The sequence below is a fragment of the Apiospora marii genome (genome assembly GCF_038362585.1).
Source record: "Apiospora marii strain CBS 49790 chromosome Unknown utg000001l_segment0_segment0, whole genome shotgun sequence".
Taxonomy (NCBI): Eukaryota; Fungi; Ascomycota; class Sordariomycetes; order Amphisphaeriales; family Apiosporaceae; genus Apiospora; species Apiospora marii.
Window position 1 is genome coordinate 4,706,081 of NW_027117372.1, and position 13,920 is coordinate 4,720,000.

General features: G+C 56.3%; 8 protein-coding genes across 8 annotated transcripts; 4 read left to right on the top strand and 4 right to left on the bottom strand.

Moving 5' to 3' along the window:
- Positions 1 to 154: 154 nt before the first annotated feature.
- PG985_001534 (uncharacterized protein) lies at positions 155 to 1,084 on the top strand (the record flags this gene model as incomplete). Its single annotated transcript, XM_066821303.1, has 1 exon — positions 155 to 1,084. The coding sequence occupies one exon, from the start codon at positions 155 to 157 to the stop codon at positions 1,082 to 1,084; it is 930 nt and encodes a 309-aa protein (XP_066692182.1).
- A 347-nt stretch (positions 1,085 to 1,431) lies between these two features.
- PG985_001535 (uncharacterized protein) lies at positions 1,432 to 1,962 on the bottom strand (the record flags this gene model as incomplete). The annotated part of the gene is made up of 1 exon (XM_066821304.1): positions 1,432 to 1,962. One exon carries the CDS (start codon positions 1,960 to 1,962, stop codon positions 1,432 to 1,434), a length of 531 nt encoding a protein of 176 aa, XP_066692183.1.
- A 603-nt stretch (positions 1,963 to 2,565) lies between these two features.
- On the bottom strand, positions 2,566 to 3,983 carry PG985_001536 (FAD/NAD(P)-binding domain-containing protein; the record flags this gene model as incomplete). Its single annotated transcript, XM_066821305.1, has 3 exons — positions 2,566 to 3,555; positions 3,639 to 3,899; positions 3,954 to 3,983. The coding sequence occupies 3 exons, from the start codon at positions 3,981 to 3,983 to the stop codon at positions 2,566 to 2,568; spliced, it is 1,281 nt and encodes a 426-aa protein (XP_066692184.1).
- Positions 3,984 to 4,294: 311 nt separating this feature from the next.
- On the bottom strand, positions 4,295 to 5,618 carry PG985_001537 (uncharacterized protein; the record flags this gene model as incomplete). Its single annotated transcript, XM_066821306.1, has 3 exons — positions 4,295 to 5,285; positions 5,354 to 5,478; positions 5,532 to 5,618. The coding sequence occupies 3 exons, from the start codon at positions 5,616 to 5,618 to the stop codon at positions 4,295 to 4,297; spliced, it is 1,203 nt and encodes a 400-aa protein (XP_066692185.1).
- Positions 5,619 to 6,034: 416 nt separating this feature from the next.
- Positions 6,035 to 7,858, bottom strand: PG985_001538 (uncharacterized protein; the record flags this gene model as incomplete). Its single annotated transcript, XM_066821307.1, has 1 exon — positions 6,035 to 7,858. The coding sequence occupies one exon, from the start codon at positions 7,856 to 7,858 to the stop codon at positions 6,035 to 6,037; it is 1,824 nt and encodes a 607-aa protein (XP_066692186.1).
- A 936-nt stretch (positions 7,859 to 8,794) lies between these two features.
- Positions 8,795 to 9,760, top strand: PG985_001539 (uncharacterized protein; the record flags this gene model as incomplete). The annotated part of the gene is made up of 1 exon (XM_066821308.1): positions 8,795 to 9,760. The coding sequence occupies one exon, from the start codon at positions 8,795 to 8,797 to the stop codon at positions 9,758 to 9,760; it is 966 nt and encodes a 321-aa protein (XP_066692187.1).
- A 7-nt stretch (positions 9,761 to 9,767) lies between these two features.
- PG985_001540 (Phosphoribosylaminoimidazole-succinocarboxamide synthase) lies at positions 9,768 to 11,051 on the top strand (the record flags this gene model as incomplete). The annotated part of the gene is made up of 1 exon (XM_066821309.1): positions 9,768 to 11,051. One exon carries the CDS (start codon positions 9,768 to 9,770, stop codon positions 11,049 to 11,051), a length of 1,284 nt encoding a protein of 427 aa, XP_066692188.1.
- Positions 11,052 to 11,782: 731 nt separating this feature from the next.
- PG985_001541 (uncharacterized protein) lies at positions 11,783 to 13,688 on the top strand (the record flags this gene model as incomplete). Its single annotated transcript, XM_066821310.1, has 5 exons — positions 11,783 to 11,851; positions 11,907 to 12,132; positions 12,190 to 12,273; positions 12,333 to 13,315; positions 13,374 to 13,688. The coding sequence occupies 5 exons, from the start codon at positions 11,783 to 11,785 to the stop codon at positions 13,686 to 13,688; spliced, it is 1,677 nt and encodes a 558-aa protein (XP_066692189.1).
- Between the last annotated feature and the right edge of the window lie 232 nt (positions 13,689 to 13,920).

The window sequence follows — 13,920 nt, forward strand, 5'->3', positions numbered from 1 at the left end:
TATTCAACCCAATTCAATCAGCCTAACCAGTTCTACAAACGACAAAAGTTTACCCCTGAGCCAGCTCGTCCCAGAAACAGCAACCACCTTCAAACACACCAAACTAATGCCACTTACGGCAACTGCAACGACTGCAACCACCACCACCACCACCATGAGCCTCTCTTCGGGCCCCGAAACCAGCTCGACACTCCTAACTGACTCCCTCCACGCCGCCATGCGCCCATCATTCACACCTGGGCAATGCCTCTTCTGCCCCAACTCCTTTACCAATTTCTCCGACAGCGTCACACATATGCAAAAGTCGCACGGCCTATTTGTCCTGTACCAGGAGAGCCTGATCGTCGACCTAGAAACTCTCTTCAAGTACTTACATCTCGTTATCTCCGAGTACCGGGAGTGCATACACTGCGGGACAACTAGGGCTACTGTGCAAGCCGTGCAACAACACATGACTGGCAAGGGCCACTGCCGGTTCGACGTATCAGACGACTCCGAGTTTGCCGAGTTCTACGATTTCTCGGAGCCGGAAGAGGACGAGGGTGATGAAGCAGGGGAAGAAACCCAGGACGAAGAGACTAGGGCCACAACCACAAGCTCCAGTCATACGAAGCCCGTACAAGCCGATGAAGCCTCGCTTCGTCTGCCGTCGGGCAAAATCATATCGAAACAGTCATCACCGGGACAGACCGGCCCCTCATCCACGCAGCAATTCCGGCGCCGGACGCGAAAACCTCTGGCCTCGCAGCTCGAGTACTCCCAAGCAGAGCCCGACGCGAAGGAAAAGGGGGATGGTTCCGACTCGGACTCCCAACACAGCAACAGCCAAGCACGACTATCCAAAAGGGAAAAGCGGGAGCGGGCCGCGGTGACCCACCAGCTGTCTAGCATGAGCGCCGGCGACCGCCGCACGCTGATTCACCTGCCCGCGGCGCAGCAGCGCGCCCTCCTGGCGACGCAGCTCCGGCACCAGGAGAAGGCGCAGAAGGAGGAGAAGCGGCGGCGGGCCAGGGTGGACCGCAAGGGGAACAGGAATTTGTATGCTTATTGGCATACGGAGACGCCGGTGTACACGTGTGGCTAGATTTGTATGTATACAATGATTATTTTCAGTAGGCGTCAGTCTTCGTGGCAAGGGGATTGAGCTCAGCACTTTGGGCATTATCTATTGGGCATATATCAGATTTTGAATAACGAAACTCTTGAAGCTGTTCCAAAATAACTAAACCATTTCGTTTAAGGTGGATTCCTAAGAAGTTAAATCTGGAGGTGATGCTTTTGGCGACTCAATAATTGCTTTACAGTGTAGTACTAAAACGCGCTATCCATCTCCCCTTTCCCTCTGGGCCTTCGTATCTGGATATATAGTAAGTAAACAAATGTCAAGAATCTTATAGTTCGCTCTTGTCATTTGCACTAATACTATCAAACTCAGTCAACATCGCTTGGTCCCGTCTCGTCGCCCCTTTCCACAACCCCATCCTCCCTCAGATCCGCAGCCACACCTCTCGATTGCAGTAAACCCTCGAGCCGCGCCTCAGCCTCGGCATCGACGTACCTCTGCCGAATGATGGCGACCACTCGCCGGCGGTGGCGGTACATCAGATACCCGAGCCGCCGGCACGTCGCCTCGGTCAGGGGGTCCTCCTCCCCCTCCCCTTCTCCCTCCCCATCGCCATCGCGAGCCGCCACCGTGAACGAGTACGTTTTGATTGTTTGTTCGATGGCCGCAGCGATGCCGTCGAAGCCGCGCAGGTCCAGGTTCGAGGGCAGGGACCGGAAGAGGGCGTCGGCGAAGACGGCGAGGTGTTGGGAGTTCTGCGGGTCCCGCAGATTCGTGTTGTCGGATTCATTGTGTGCCGCCGCTCTTGGCGTCTCATCTTTTCGTCGTTCCGGATTCGTCCGGGGTGGCGGCGCGGCGGCCTCGCGAGGAGAGGAGGGCCTGACTCGCGGGAGCTGCATATTGCCGCAGCAGTATAGCCAGACACTCATATGAAATAAAGCCACTGACTAACCTCTTTTGGAAAGTGAGGAGCCGGAAGTAAGAAGGTGTCAAGTGCTCAGTAGAGAAAAGCAGCGGTTGGACTTGAGGTTTTTCGAAGAGGCTGAAAAATTGGATTTTCGTGGTGTGTTTTGATCGTCTTCGGCAGAAACTCGCGCGGTTTGGGAGCAACAGGCATCGGTTAACGAAGGGTTTAAGTCTGGGAAGAGGGAAAATAAACGCAGAAACGCACTCAATTTCAACCTGTTTCCCTGTTACTCGAGTCAAGTTTCCATCAGTTGAGGGATTGTCAAGCTGACTTGAAATTGACCTAAAAACAGCACATGTCCTCACTAGCGGTAAAGGTAGGAAATAATATAACGCAAGGTTGCTGATTGATTGCAACCGGCCTTCCTATCAAGGTTTCGTGGACTCATGGTTGGCAAGCATACTTATTACCCCTTTTTAGGTTCATAGTACCCCCTTTTTCCCCTGTTAAAAAAAGTACGCTTTGGTCTCGAAGAATGCCGAGTCTACATACTTACGCTACACTGCAATTCTTTAGATTCATTGACCCAATAACCTCAAATGGCCGTCGCCCAATCTGGATAAACCTCCTTCTCTCGCGGGACAGACGCGACATTGCGATCATGTATATGCTCCCCCAACGGCAGATCCTCAAACTGGCTGCGGTTCCCCATCTCCACCCCGCGCTTCTGTATATACCGCGCGAACCCGAGCGTCTCCCGCTTCCACCGCTCCCGCGACACCTTCCCCTCGACATAGTCGGCGAGCACCATAGCATCGAACGCCGCCTGCGACGTCGATGCCACGGTGTGGGGCCGGAACCCCGCCAAGGCATCGCCGATCAGCACTACTTTGCCGCCCAGGAACTCGTGGTCCGGGCTCAGCACGTCGGTCACGGCCTGCACGAACGGCTTGCGGGTCGCGCAGACAATCTCGGTGAATTGCGGCGGGAGGCGTTCCCGCGCGATCCGCCGCTGCTTCTCCCACGCCGTCGAGTCCGTGAGGCCGGGCGGCATGGTGATGCGGTGTCGCTTTCCGTGCTTGTCCGTCATGATCTCCGCCAGTTCCGGCGAGCCCTCGGGGAAGTTGGTGTAGTACACAAAATTGATGAGCCGCCGGCCCGGCTCGACGGTGCCGTCTGGGCCGGGGATCAGGTAGGCGAGGATCTGCACGCCGCGGCAGTGGAAGAAGGTGAACTTCTCGCAGAAGGCCTCGCGGGCCACGGCGCTGACCTCGCCCTCGGGGACGGTGCCGCGCAGGGCGCAGTAGCCGGCGTAGACGCGCTGCACCTCGGGCGCCAGGATGGAGCGGATCGTGGAGCTGGGCCCGTCGGCCCCGACCAGGACGTCGGCTTGGATGCGGCCCTCCTCGCCGCTGCTTGACTTCCAGAACACCTCCACGCCGTCGTCGAGCTCCTTGATGGCCGTTACGTTGCGGTCGTGGAGGTGCACCGTCTTCCCGTCTGTCGGCTTCCCAGTCGGTACCTTGCAGTAGGGGCTTTCGACTCCATCGTAGTTGGCGCGCATCAGATAATACGCCAGATCCCACTGCCGACATATCAGTATATAGTTGATTCCAGCCGGGCGTTCAGGAGCCGGCGGGGGAGTAGCGGGGGTGAGGCATCACATACTGACGTCATATTCTGGTCCATGTCTTCCTTGTGGGTGACATTGCCGTCCCTGTCCAGGTACTGCCTCCGATGCGAGGTGACCGCAATGGGCCGGTCGCATCGGTTGTACTTCTGGAAGAAGGCGAGCGTGTCCCCGCCGGCCACGATGCCGGCCCCCTGGTGCTCCAAGACCGGGGTGGGGTTGCGCTCGAGAATGGTCGTGTCGTGGCCCAGCTCCCGCAGCGCCAGGCCGGCGGCGAGTCCGCCCAAGGAGCCACCAACCTATGGTCATAAGTATTATTATCCCGGGATATTCGCTGAAGAGATTTGGCTTACGATTACGAAGTGCTTCTTGCCGTCACTCATGCTCGTGTCGGACTGTTGTCGCTTTGGGTTGTTATCGGAAATTTCGATGAGAACCGATCAAGTAGAAAATGATCATCAGATGCTGTCATTACCCGAGTGCATTTGGCGGCTTATATACTCTTGGCGGGGTAGATAGGAAAGAGCGTGTAATAACCCAGATGAGTAACGTCACCGATCACCCTTACCAACTGACGCCAGCTGCCCGTCACGCCGCTAGCATATGCCGAAGATCCCTGGATTACCCGCCTGCACGTCCCCGCTCTTTTGGTACCACCTTCCCCATCCACCTCCCCCCCTTTTCCTCCCGCATTCTACTGCCGTTTCCCCTTGCCATCCTCAATGGGCGGCCGAAACTCCGCCTTCAGCTCCCCAAACCCAATGCGCGGCTTGTAGTCCTCGACCCGGCTGCCGCCGAAGTCGTAGACGGTGTAGAACTGCCGCATGAACGACTGCCCGAACAAGACGAGCCCCTCGCTCCCGCTAGAGTCAAAGGGCGGGAAACACGCGTCCCCGCGCCCGGCGAACCCGTTCCGCGCCAGCCGGTCGCCCGTGATGGAGACATCGTAGAAGTCCGCGCCGTTATCCGAGAACGTGAAGGTGACGGCCCACGACGTGTTGAAGTCGGTGCAGAGCGGGATGTACCGCCCGTTGTACAGGTCGTCGTAGCTCCACCCGATGGACCGGTAGATGGCCTCGATGCGGCCGTCGGGCACCGAGATCGTGCCGGCCCCCGTGTCGAAGACGCCGTTGGCTTGGCCCGCGTTCCACTCTAGGGTCTCGTTGAGCGCCGGCCCTCCGATGTTGCCGGCATGGCGGGTCCCGGTGAATTTGCGGAGGGTGGAGCGCCAGAGCTGGTACACGGTCCCGTTGAGGTCCTTGCGGACGGGGAGCCACGTCATGTCGCCATCGACGTATTTCTCCTCCTCCGAGCCGCCGAGGGTCAGGATCCCCTCCCCGGGTCCGTCCCCGGCTTCTCCGGTAAAATTGAACTCCTTGCCATAGTAGAGTCCGAACTTGGGCTCGTCCAGTAGTCCTTCCTCGATCATCGTCTCCACCACCGTCTGGGTGGCCGGCTGCGCGATGGAGGAGAAGCCCATGCCGAGGAAGCCGTCGCCGGGGATCCAGGACCAGGAGCTCTGGTTGGCGGCGATGAAGGTCTGGTTCCAGGAGACGTCGCCGAGCCCGAAGAAGTCGCTGTAGGTATAGCCCCCCGTCGCGCCGCCGAGGTAGTCGATCGAGTTGTAGACTCCCAGGTCGACGGACGTGGTCGACGCATTGACGTCATAGCCGTTGCGTGGAAAGCTGTTGTGTCGTGTGTCAATCTTGTCAGTCTCGATGTTGCTTGGGCGGGCGGTTGGATATCTTCTTACCCGCTGTTGTTGAAGCAACCGCCATCGGCGCACTTCTTGTCCGCCATCCACGAGGTACCGCTGCCCGTGTCGAACAGAAGGAGATGGTCCTGAGCTGGTGTCCCAACCTGGAACCGAACCAAGGCCTGCGACGGAGGTGAGACGGGGTATGCGCACTCTGCGTTGATCTACAACTCACATAGGTATTGCGGTACCAAATTGGCAGGTCCAGTACGGCGGCGGAGCTTGCCTGAAGAAATACAGTGGCCACCGAAAGGGGGCGCATGGTATGCATCGTCGCGACTGACTAGGCGAGGGGCTATCAGGCCTCGTCAAAGCCGAAATTTGGGGGTGGAAAATTGAGTCAAACTACCCTTCAGGCGAAATGAAAGTGCAACTATATACGTAAAACCATCCCGTGTCAGGTTTCCCATGAATAAGACCATGTGGTATGTGATAGTTATCGGCCGATCCTTCAACCACTGTCTCCGTAAATTAACTGCCGACGAACCATTCGAGTGGGTCAAGTCCGACGTAACCTCGTATTCAACCCCACCACATCACTTTCTCCAGCGCGGCCGTATAAGTTCGCCGGGAATGATGAATCCGGTCATCGGTAACACTACTATATATGGGTCTGCATCCGGAAGTGCCTTCCAGAATCGGTCATCAGTGCATATTCAGCATTCAACCTCATCCATCTCAATACAAAACCCCTCGCCTTATACTTCCCACACGTTCCGCCCGATCCAGGCCCAGTCGAGGCTTTTGGTCCACCACGGCATCATCAGCAGTCTCACTTTCACTTCGGGTATCATGCTGCAACAGCTCATGGGAGCTCGTCTCGGGGTCGCTTCCTTGACTGTGGTCGACCCCAGCCCAGGGATCGGAGGTTTCCGGCAAGACTTCTCCATACCGGAACTGCTCGCGTCTCAGATGCGACAGCGCGACGTCGATGCGGCTGTTGGAGCTGCCATCCTGAAGAACAGTGGCACCCATCGCTCGGGCAATCTCGAATGGGTTCAGTGAGACGTCGCGGCCGAGACGATGCCATCCGTACAGCATGTAGGATATTACCAAGGCCTGCAAGCTCATGCAAGCGACCGTGATGCCAAGGTACTCGTAGTGGCTTTTGTAAGTGTTGGCGGATCGGGTCTGGCTTACTCGGAGTTGCCTTGGGGCCACGGCAGAGCGATTGTATTCGGAGTATGCGACCATGCTGCGGAACATCAACTCGCGCGCAGTGTTTACGATGTCGGTGGTAGGATCTCCCCAGGTCATACTACAGTTCCCGTATGTTGAAATGTCCGAGTTGAAATAGTTGAAAGCGCTTTGGTCCGTAGCGTATATTTCGGCTATAAGAGGGAGGCTGTTATTCGAGATTGACGTAAGTAGCAACGTGACATTCGAGGTGTATAGGTTTCTTAAGAAAATGAGCATGCCCCCAAGCATACTTCCGGAAAATGGCCCGGTGGGCCCGCCATCGATGACTTTATCTCCGTCTGATACCTGTGTGATGTCCAGGGTTTCGTTTTGGCCTGAACGCCAGTCATCTATAGTAGCGACGCCGCCCTTTAGGATAACCGGATACTGAACCATGGCAGGACGTAGAGTGCAGCTGCGTCGCAACATTCGGCCAACGCATGCTGAGTCTCGCTTAAACGATGCGGTTACAGTAATTCGGGTGGGTTCATTGATGGACCATTTGTTGTCAGAACTGAACTGTATGCCGAATACCTGTGGGTAATAAAATGCATCGGGGGCGATACCATTGGAATCCATGATTGGGTCGGTCTCTTTCGCGAAGTTCATGAAATCGTACCTGATAAACTCCTCACTGCAGTTCACGTCAAACCCAGGGCCTGGTAATTTGAAGACGCATGTTGTGTTTCTTCCGCATGTATCGATAGAAAACTGAATCTCCTCGCGCTTAGTAAAGGCGCGACTGATATTCCTGAACATTGGCGAAAAGGTGCCGTCGCCCAAGTGAAGTTCCCACGCACTGAAGCTGGCTGGTAATAGTCTGTCCATCACATTCACCTCCACGTCAACATCAACAGATTGGAATGTGGTCGTGGTCACACTGGAAGCCCGCTGAATAAGAGGCCCATCAAGGACGCTAACGGCGAACGATAGGATGGCAGCTACAGCAAAACTGTCGATTCTCGTGTTTTCTCCGATGATCGCAGAGAGACGGCGTTGTATGTCCAAGTCAAATTGCAAACGGCGTAGTTCGGTCCCCTTCAAGGCTCGGAGCCACCAAGCGATCTCGTAGCCTTTCGAGAGGGCCGTGGATAGGCAGAGATTGGCGATGTTGACTGTGAGAGCTAACATGACGGAGACGGGAATTTCTTGCTTGGGTCGAGGCCAGTTCACGACCTCCCGGCCGTCTGAAGTCGACAGGATGGTAGCCAAAGCGACGCAACATAGCACAAACCCAATGAGGCTAGAGACAGCCGTCCAGGGGATATGCTTTCGAAGCCCAGGCTCCCACTTGCTGCATTTCTGGTTGGTTCGAGACTGCATGGTGCCCCGAGACGATAAATGTGTGAAGACGGCCAAACTTGGAGAAAATAAACAGAGGTAGGTGTTATGGGTTGCAAGCGACCTGAGAGGGGGGTGTGGTGTTTTATATGATAACAATGATGCATCTGCTCGCCCCATCGACCGGCTAGATTCGTAATACTGTGGCACGGTGCGTCAAAAGGGCTGAGTAGTCGTACTTTGCGTCACCGCGGCATTTCAAAAGTTTCGATTGGTTTCGTATCTGCAGCCCGGCAAAAGTACATTTTTTTACCTAGAAAGTTGACTTTTTGGCCCCCATCTTATCTTATCTTGAGACTGGGAAACTGGCTTACGTCTCATCAAAGAAAGTACGACATGCTGCCGCCACGGGCAGTGTAACATAATACTTGATTAGTGAACTGAGGAAGCGCCAGATTGTCAAAGGGCCAGCCTGGCCGGCTCTCAATACTCTTGTTGATCCCGTAACCCAAATTGAAAGACGTTTAGGGTCTATCCAGTACGGGGTTCACCAGAAAAATAAGTTATGTGACCCTCCCCTTTTAATATTAGGTCTCAGATAGATCATTGAGGCACGGCTGCCTATTGGCTCGACAATGGCCATCAACTCAATCCTCCGATTAGAAATGCCAACACATACTGCCTTGCATCATCCATACATACACGGATGCAACTGTTTCATGTGTCTTTGTTGTATTAGAGTCGTGTGTATGAAAGTATTAGGTTGGAGAGTTTCATTAATATCGATCCGGCGTGCACGAGCCACACGACTTGGCCCACAAAATCTAGCCCAAAAGGGGTCAGGGGTGTTGTTAATTACTCCTTTAGGTCATTTTGTTAGTTCCTTTTCCCAAGAGCTTACTATGACGAATCTCTTTTACCTAGCACCACTTGTCGCGTTTCACCGCGTTCTCATTTGTGCTCATTCAAGCAGCGGCAATGCCGCCCCCCAGCCTACAAAAGCTTGCATATGCCCCTTTACAGCCGGGGCAGATTCGGTTGTTGACCATTGATCCGCCTCCGAAGGACCACATGGGGGATGGAGGCCCGATTGGTTGTCGTATCACGCATGCTGAGCTCAACAAATTCGCTGCAGGATGGCCAAACACGGAGAAAGAGAGCCGGATCTGGCCCGGTTCCGAGCAGGCTGACTACGATTACAGTAGTTACTTCAATCGTCGACTAGGGAGGAAGATGCAGTTTGAAGACGAAAGCAGTGGTCAGCTGAAACAGGCCAAAGTCCCCGAACAACACAGTGCCACAACTACTACGGAACCGGTCGAGGGTGGCAATAAGCACAGCCTGTCAGACATGTACATCACCATGTCGTATGCCTGGGGCGCTCCCACCCTCACTCGCACGATTACAGTTGATGGTGCGGAAATGGAGGTTACCGAGAATCTTCACGCGTTGCTGACGGAGCTTCGACGCAGCGATTGGATCCGGCGCGGCGCTCGGGTCTGGATCGATGCTATTTGCATTAACCAGCAAGATGACGACGAAAAGGGGCATCAGGTGGGCATGATGCGCAAGATCTACGAGATGTCGTGGCAGGTGGTCGTTTGGCTGGGCCCGGCCACTGAACACACTCCGACCGCCTTCGGTGCCATCTCCTGGCTGTCCAAGGAGATGCGGACAGAGACGCGCCTGGCCGAGTTCTGGACACGGAACAAGCTGAACTACGCCGTCGTCACGCCCATCTCTATGGACACGTACCCCATGTTTCCGTGGCGGGACGAGGTGTTCCTGGCCCTCCGGAGCTTCTTCGCGCAGAACTACTGGCACCGCCTCTGGATACTTCAAGAGCTTGCCATGGCACAGCTGGATGCCCCGGTCCCTATGGGGCGGCTATTGCACGACGCTAGGAAACATCTACATGGCAGCGCGCCTTATCGAAAGCCTTGAGACGGAGATGGGACAGCACATAACCTCGCCTGGCGGCGGTTGGAACGAAAGCAAGATCGGCCTCCTGAAGGACCGGAGGTTGCATGATCGCCGCGGGTGCCCGGAACGACAGTGGAAGCTTCTGCTGCGTATCTCGGGGATGCGCCGAACGGAGAGGGATATCATCGACAGCAAACAGCAAGAGAACAAAACGCAGATCGACTCAGAAGCGCTGATCGAGACTCTCTACCTCTCCCGCGGCGCCGGGGCCAGTGAGCCACGTGACAAGGTCTACGGCCTCCTGGGCCTCCCGACGATCGCTGCCACTCTGGGACCGGCCTCTTTAATCACCGACTACAAATTGGAGCTCTCCGAGGTCTACGTGAACTTCACGAGGGCGATCCTTGCCCGTGGTGACTTGAACTGTCTACGTTTCGTCCACAGCCCCGTAGGCGATGTACTGGTGAAGTGGAAACAGAAAGGGTGGTCGAACCTATGGGTCCCACTTCCCATCCCCACTCTCGAGACAGTCACGCCCCATTGCCCACACCAGCTTCCGTCTTGGGCTATATGTTGTCTATGTGAGCAGCCCCTATCTGCCTTCTTGCCGGGGGAGTACCACGCAGATCGGAACCTCAGCGAATACAACACTCGCAGGAACAGCCCGCTGCAAACTGCACTGGAAAGCAGCGGTTTGAGTAACAGCAAAGTCGTATGGCGATGCGAAGCCGTCTTCATCGACGAGATCGCCACCCTGTCCGCCTTCAACTTCTCCGAAGTCGACCAAACCTACCCCTACAACGGCCCCAGCAGCCATAGCAACCATACACCTCCCCCCAACGCCTACGGCACCCTCCCCGGCCTCCGCGAAGCCCTCTGGCGCACCCTCGTGGCCAACACCACCCGCGCCGGTACACAAACCGCCCCCGCGGCGTGGGGCCCCTGCCTCCTCGACCCCCGCTTCTGGAAGAAGAACTGCCCCTACTGGCCGCGTGGGCCGGGCCTCCGGTTCGGGCTCGGCGACTTCATGCGCCGGAACGGGGAGCTGATGCTGCCCGGTGGACACTCGTTGAGACAAGTGGTGGCGGTGAATCGGCTGGTGGCGTATCTGCCGCAGGTGATACCGCGGAGGGCGGCGCCGTTCCCGGAGGAGGGGTTGGATTGGGCGGCGAATGTGGTGGCGTGGCGGCGGTTGGTGGGGACGCGAGGGGGGGAGGGTTGGGTTGGGGGTGCCGGCGGCGCGGGCGGGGGATCGGGTGGCGGTGTTGAAGGGGTGCGGAATGCCTATGGTTTTGCGTCCGGGCGGGGGTGAGGAGAGGTCTTGGAGCGTGGTGGGGGAGTGTTGACTTCATGGGGTGATGGAGGGCGAGGTTGGGGATGGGGTCAAGCGTGGGGAGTGGCAGCTTGAGGATATCAAGCTTGTGTAAGCAGGCAGTAATACATGACATGCATGTTGATACCCTAGCTCTGATGCACGTAGCCAAGTACAGGGTCAAGGTTTCGGCTAAGGAGTAAGCTAGGGCCGAAGTGAAATCAGCATGCCAATAGAGGTTAATTCATGTCTCAGACAATGCCCCTTTTGGTCGTTTTCGCAAAGTATACATAGAGCTCCTGCATGGAGTTGGGAAGACCAGACGTTGTCATCCCGCGACTCTGACTTTTTGTATAAATGTAGGATGGGAGCCCATGACTTGACCTATTATCTGTACCTGCATTTATGGCGCTTGTTGGGCTGGTGTACGGGAAACAGACTACGTATTTAGAGAGGGCGTGGTACAGGGGGGGTCGATTGTATCTGCAGGGCTAATCTCCAAGCTTATCACTGCTGCAGAAGCGGGGTGTGCATGAGATCTACACCCGTTTCATGCAGCCAAGTCACACGGCGGCACGTTTATCGATACGGTAGGTAACTAGTAGAATAGAGTATGCACAGAATAGCCTCGAAACCGGAGGTCATTGAAATTCTTCCCATTCATGTGCCCGAAACTTACCAGAGTGCCAGGCTATACTACCCGTTTCTCGTTCAGGTTATATACATTCGAAATGTGGGCATCCTGGCTCAAGAGGCTCGAGGTCCCGCAGTCATCCGGGACTGTCTTATCGCGATGGATCGTGAGCGAGAGCCGTCCCCCCGACCTTCGCTTACGCCTGCTGACCGCTGCCACAGAATAACGACATCCGCCCCATTGAGGCCAAACGCCGCACATGGGTATTTTCGACTTTCAGCAACTCCTGGCTCCTGACCAATATCAACATCTCTACTTACTTGACCGGCAGTGCTTTGATCCCGCTGGGGCTGACGTGGTGGCAGGCCATCATCTGCATCGTCATTGGCAATCTGTTGTCGGCTTTCTTCTGCGTGCTGAACTCGTTACCGGGCGCATATTATAACTGTCAGTCCTGCTTGCCCCTTTCCGTTTGTTCTCTGAGCTGACCGCTATGGCTTTTAGTGGGCTTCCCCGTCGTGAGCCGCATGGTCTGGGGCATGTGGGGATCTCAGTTCGCCATCTGGAACCGCATCTTCTTGTCGCTAGGTCAGTACATCCCCGCCATCCGATCACGGCAAGCCCCTTTCCTAAATAGTTACCTCCAGTATGGTACGGCTTCACGGCCTGGATCGGCGGCGAATGCGTCTACGTGATCCTGCAATCCTGGGACCCCGACCTGGACCAACACATCCCCAACACCCTCGCCGCGAGCACCGGCACCACCTCGGCCTACTTCGTCGGCTACGTCCTCTTCATGCTCCTCAGCGCCCCCTTCGCCTGGATCCGCCCCCACAAGCTCGCCCCCTTCTTCTACGCCGCCAGCACCGTCGCCATCGTCTGCTTCCTCTCCCTCTTCATCTGGGCGCTCGCCACCATGGGCCCCGAAGGATTTGGTGATACGATCAGCAATAGCAACAGCGCCGCGCTGGAGACAGGCAGCGTCGGCTGGCTCATGGTCTACGGCATCGTCACGACCACAATCGGCGCCATCTCGGCCGGCATCCTGAACCAGAACGACTACGCCCGCTTCGCGAGACGGCCCCGGCACGCCATCGTGAGCCAGGCCGTCAACTTCCCCGTCTTCACCATCGCGTCGAGCGTCATCGGCATCCTGGTCACGGCCGCGACGCAGAACCGGTTCGGCGGCGAGGCGGTCTGGAACCCGCCGTCGCTATTATCAAGACTGATCGCCGAGAATCCCGGATCGAAGGGCACCCGCGCCGCGTGCTGCTTCGCCGCGATGGGCCTGGTCGTCTCGCAGATCGGCATCAACGTGCCCGGCAACGCGCTGAGCGGGGGGTTCGACCTGGCCGCCACGTTCCCCCGGTACGTCGACATACGGCGCGGGGCCTACCTCACGATGCTGCTCAGCGTGGTCGTCAACCCGTGGCAGCTGGCGAATACGTCGACGACTTTCTTGACGGTGCTGTCGTCTTACTCGGTGTTTTTGGGGCCGATGGTGGGGATGATGGTGTCGAGCTACCTGGTCGTGAATAGGAGGAAGATCAAGGTGAACGACTTGTATGTCGGTGGCAGTCGGGGGATTTACTGGTATACGGCGGGCGTCAACTGGCGATCTATTGTTGCGGTGAGTTACTTCTCTGCCATTAAATCTCAGCTTACGTGGCTGATTTGCGACAACGCAGTTCTTTATTGGCTGTGCACCTCTGCTCCCAGGCTTCATATCTGCCGTCAATCCCCATGTTGTCGTGCCGACCGGAGCTACTAATCTTTACGACCTCAGCTTCGTCTACGGTTTCGTCGCTAGCGGGTTTGTCTATTTTCTCCTGCATACCATATTTCCGGCGCGGGCTTTGGATGCCTTCGTCAAAAACGATATGACGGCACGTCAGGCTATGAGTCACTATAGAGAGAAATGGGATGCCGTGGATGGTTCGGGCATAGACGAAGAAGTGGTGGTCCAGACAGTCGATAATGCCATGGGTCCACTTAAGTCTTAGCAGGGCGGCGCGGGTGAGATGAGGCGCAGGTCGTCAACTGAGGCAAGCTAATCAGCCTTGGGTGTAGCCTAGTTCCTGCTCCATGACTCTAAAAACACTATATCATACTCATGCAATTTCCTCATTCCTCGTTGCCAAAACATCGAAAACTCCCACAGTGCCAATTGCCCGGTAATAAAGCACGCAAACTGTGGGGACATACTCTTCATCCCAATTGAGCATCCACTACGAG